The following is a 3,012-nucleotide window of genomic DNA, read 5'->3' on the forward strand; positions in this document are numbered from 1 at the left end:
ATAATGGACTGGGGTATTACACTCCACCCTTTAGGGTTGACGCCCTCAACAGATACCGCATACACGGCAGCCAAATACAGGCCAACACGCATACACTCGTACAATGAGAGTTGGCTTTGATACCATCTGTAACATCCCCCGCCTCTAAAATTCGCTTAAAGCCTAGCACACATGTAGGGCGGACTCTCGTATGAATAGCATATCTCGCACATCTCTTACACTTTCGTCATCACTCTATGTAAAAGGGTTAATTTGGAGGTGCTATGTTTGGAACACAAAAATTTAAAAGTTAGCTCCAATCTATCTAAACTACTAATGTGGTACTAAATTGATCATTCCAGAATATTTAGATCACTCGAGTCGAAACCAGAAACAATTATAGGCCAAGGTATTAAAATGAACTTGTAGATTTGAGCTAAGGAGTGCTAGAGTAACAAATACACTAAAAAACTAACATAAACATCTGCATGTGAACTACTGAAAGGGTTCAAAATCCACTCCAGATAAAACACTAATCTAGCGGTTCAAAATTTAGCAAAAAATGAAAAAAATAATCTTGTTGATCTGTTCACTTGAAAGTTCTAATCGATTAACTGATTTGAGCCTTTGTAGTCGGTTCTGCTTTTACAATTTTAGTCAGTCCTGACTGAATATTTAGACAGCCCCGAAACTGGTTAATATATCTTCTTCTCCAGATTAATCTAGTAGTTGTTTCATGCTTTAAAAGAAAGCGTACTCTAGTAGTAACACTGTGGTGAACTTGTACCTCACTTTCCCTTTCAGTTCAGCCTGTGAACTTATGCTACCAATCCAATCCTTCTCTTACAATCACCGGACTAATTTACAAATTTAGCGTACACACCAGGTGTCAAATTTGGGGCCAAATGGCACGACCAATGTCATCGACGCTGAAACTTAAATCATCAGCAGTAGTGATGAGCGAGTCCCAGTCGATGGCGTCGGCGTCTTCGGTTCCATCGACGACGACCCCTCGCGACCCCGACGACGAGCTGTCGTGAGAGTTCTCCGCCTGTCCGTCGGCGGCGACGTCGGCGGCGATCTGGTTATTCGTGTTCGCCGCTGGTGGTAATACATTTTGTTGTCGGTGGTGGTGGTGGGCAGCTTGATCGTGGCGGCCGGACGGGTTGAGGGGGCGGCGATCGAAGGACCTCAGCGTGCCGGTATTGATGTACACCCGGCACACGCTGAATTCGTTCCTCAACTGCACAATCAAGCAAGATGATTCCTTCATCGGTAGATTAATTTAATTACCAAGAGTGTTATGAAATTAGCTATTAGTAGAAGTAACGGATTGATCAAACGTAACGAGACTTGCACACGATCGATCGCATCACAGACGGAGAAATTAAAAACTGACATATGTGTGCTCATCTAACGGCCGTAATGAAGAACAAGTACCCTGAGATGTGACATTGGCGCCGCGGCGGCGGTGGCCGGATCGGGGTCGGCGACGGCGACGGCCTTGTACTCGTTCATCTTCCACCTGGTCTTGTTGCCCGTGGGGGCGCGGCCCAGGTAGAAGACCATGGTCCGCTTCTCCCCGATCACCCTGCTGGCCGACGTGGAGAACACGTAGGACGGTGAGCCCGTGGCCTTCCAGTACCCGAACGGCGTGGTGCGTGCCGGCCGGCCGCCGTGCAGCTCCCTCTCCGCTCTGGGGCAGAAGAAGAACCACTGCTCCGCGTCGCCCACGTTCGCCGCTCCTGCCATCGCTGCGTGCACCCCGATCATATATCATCTAGATCTGTCAGCTGAGCACGAAAATGCTTGTAATTTATACACCAGGCCGGATAGCTAGCTATCTAGCTGAGACTGATCAACTTACACTGGAGGTCGCGAGGATGGTAGCTGTAGATGTCGACGACGGGGATGAACCGCTCGACCTCCGGCCTCGTGCCGGCAAGGCGGTGGCGGAGGTAGAAGCTGATCAGCTCCTCCTCCGTCGGATAGAACCGGAAGCCCGGCGTGGAGATAGGATCACTACCAGCAGCCATCGTCCACGCTTACGATTACGATCCGAGCTAGTAATTCTTGTTAGCTGCAATAGCATGAAACGCAGCATGTACAAATCCAGATCTTGCGCTGCTAACCAATTCGAACGAGACCCTGAGGGTATTTATAGAGTGGCCGATCGGGATGGAGCACACTTCCCAGAGAAGACTGAAGAAGCTCTGAAGGAAGCTCAGTCATGGCCATGGCTGGGTTGACCTGGACCAAGAATGAGAGACGACTCTTGCTACGCCATTATCGGGAAATACTACATGCGACGTGTCCAAAGTACAGTATGTCACTACCAAGCAAATTCTATAGTGTCGAGTTCTATGAAAGATCTTTTTTCCTGTGATAATACGTGTTTTCTCTCCTCTATGAAATTCAAATATTATCAATAAGTGGTTTTTTACTATGGTCCGATCTTTTTAGAATGTAGAGACGTTTATGAGAGATGGCTTCAAATTCAAAATTTAGATTTACAACCTTAGGATTTTAAGAAAAAAAGGAAATCAAAAGAAGGGGAGGGACTCCAACTAGGATCTTGTAGAAAAAGTGATGCACTTTATCAATGTGGTAGATATTAATTTATGCAATATTTTATGACTTCAATATTATATACATTTTAAAACTCAAATAAATTCAAATTTTTTTAACTAGTTTATTTTTTTACCGGTACCCACCGGTAAACCGAGCTTACCAGTAAAGTAAACTTAATATTGTTCTCCTCTGACTTCATCCGATGTGCATATGTGTGAAAATTTCAGTGGGGACAGAATCCTTGGACGATGAGGCCATCTACATGCCCCGCTATATGATGCTGTTGCAGTCTGCATGGAGATCGATACAGATGCCTCTGCTTCCACTGCGTCCTAAATGAGCAGGATTACTCGGCAGTTGCCCTGAAGATGCAACGGCAAATGCGATGAAGTTTTCAGATACCGCCAAGGCAATCACTGCTGCAGTACTACCATGCACGACTAATTCTCTTTTCTTTTTTTA

At 46.1% G+C, this 3,012-nt stretch overlaps 1 protein-coding gene across 2 annotated transcripts; it reads right to left on the reverse strand.

The window, feature by feature from the left end:
• Window positions 1–666: 666 nt before the first annotated feature.
• On the reverse strand, window positions 667–2,122 carry LOC133886877 (NAC domain-containing protein 90-like). Of its 2 annotated transcripts, none has more exons than XM_062326777.1 (3): window positions 1,847–2,122; window positions 1,420–1,733; window positions 667–1,222 (listed from the first exon to the last, which is right to left on the reverse strand). In XM_062326777.1, the coding sequence occupies exons 1-3, from the start codon at window positions 2,013–2,015 to the stop codon at window positions 869–871; spliced, it is 837 nt and encodes a 278-aa protein (XP_062182761.1). In that variant the 5' UTR covers window positions 2,016–2,122; the 3' UTR covers window positions 667–868. The 2 variants fall into 2 exon arrangements, with proteins under 2 accessions (XP_062182761.1, XP_062182762.1); XM_062326778.1 differs by having other exon boundaries at window positions 1,420–1,772; window positions 1,847–1,985.
• Window positions 2,123–3,012: the final 890 nt, after the last annotated feature.

The sequence above is a fragment of the Phragmites australis genome, chromosome 12, assembly GCF_958298935.1.
Source record: "Phragmites australis chromosome 12, lpPhrAust1.1, whole genome shotgun sequence".
NCBI lineage: Eukaryota > Viridiplantae > Streptophyta > Magnoliopsida > Poales > Poaceae > Phragmites > Phragmites australis.

Coding starts and splice junctions, on each gene's coding strand:
- LOC133886877 (XM_062326777.1), bottom strand. CDS start 2,015: ATGGCTGCTGGTAGTGATCCTATCTCCACGCCGGGCTTCCGGTTCTAT. Junction 1,734..1,846: donor CCATCCTCGCGACCTCCAGT/GTAAGTTGATCA, acceptor GGGTGCACGCAG/CGATGGCAGGAGCGGCGAAC. Junction 1,223..1,419: donor CGCCAATGTCACATCTCAGG/GTACTTGTTCTT, acceptor TTGATTGTGCAG/TTGAGGAACGAATTCAGCGT.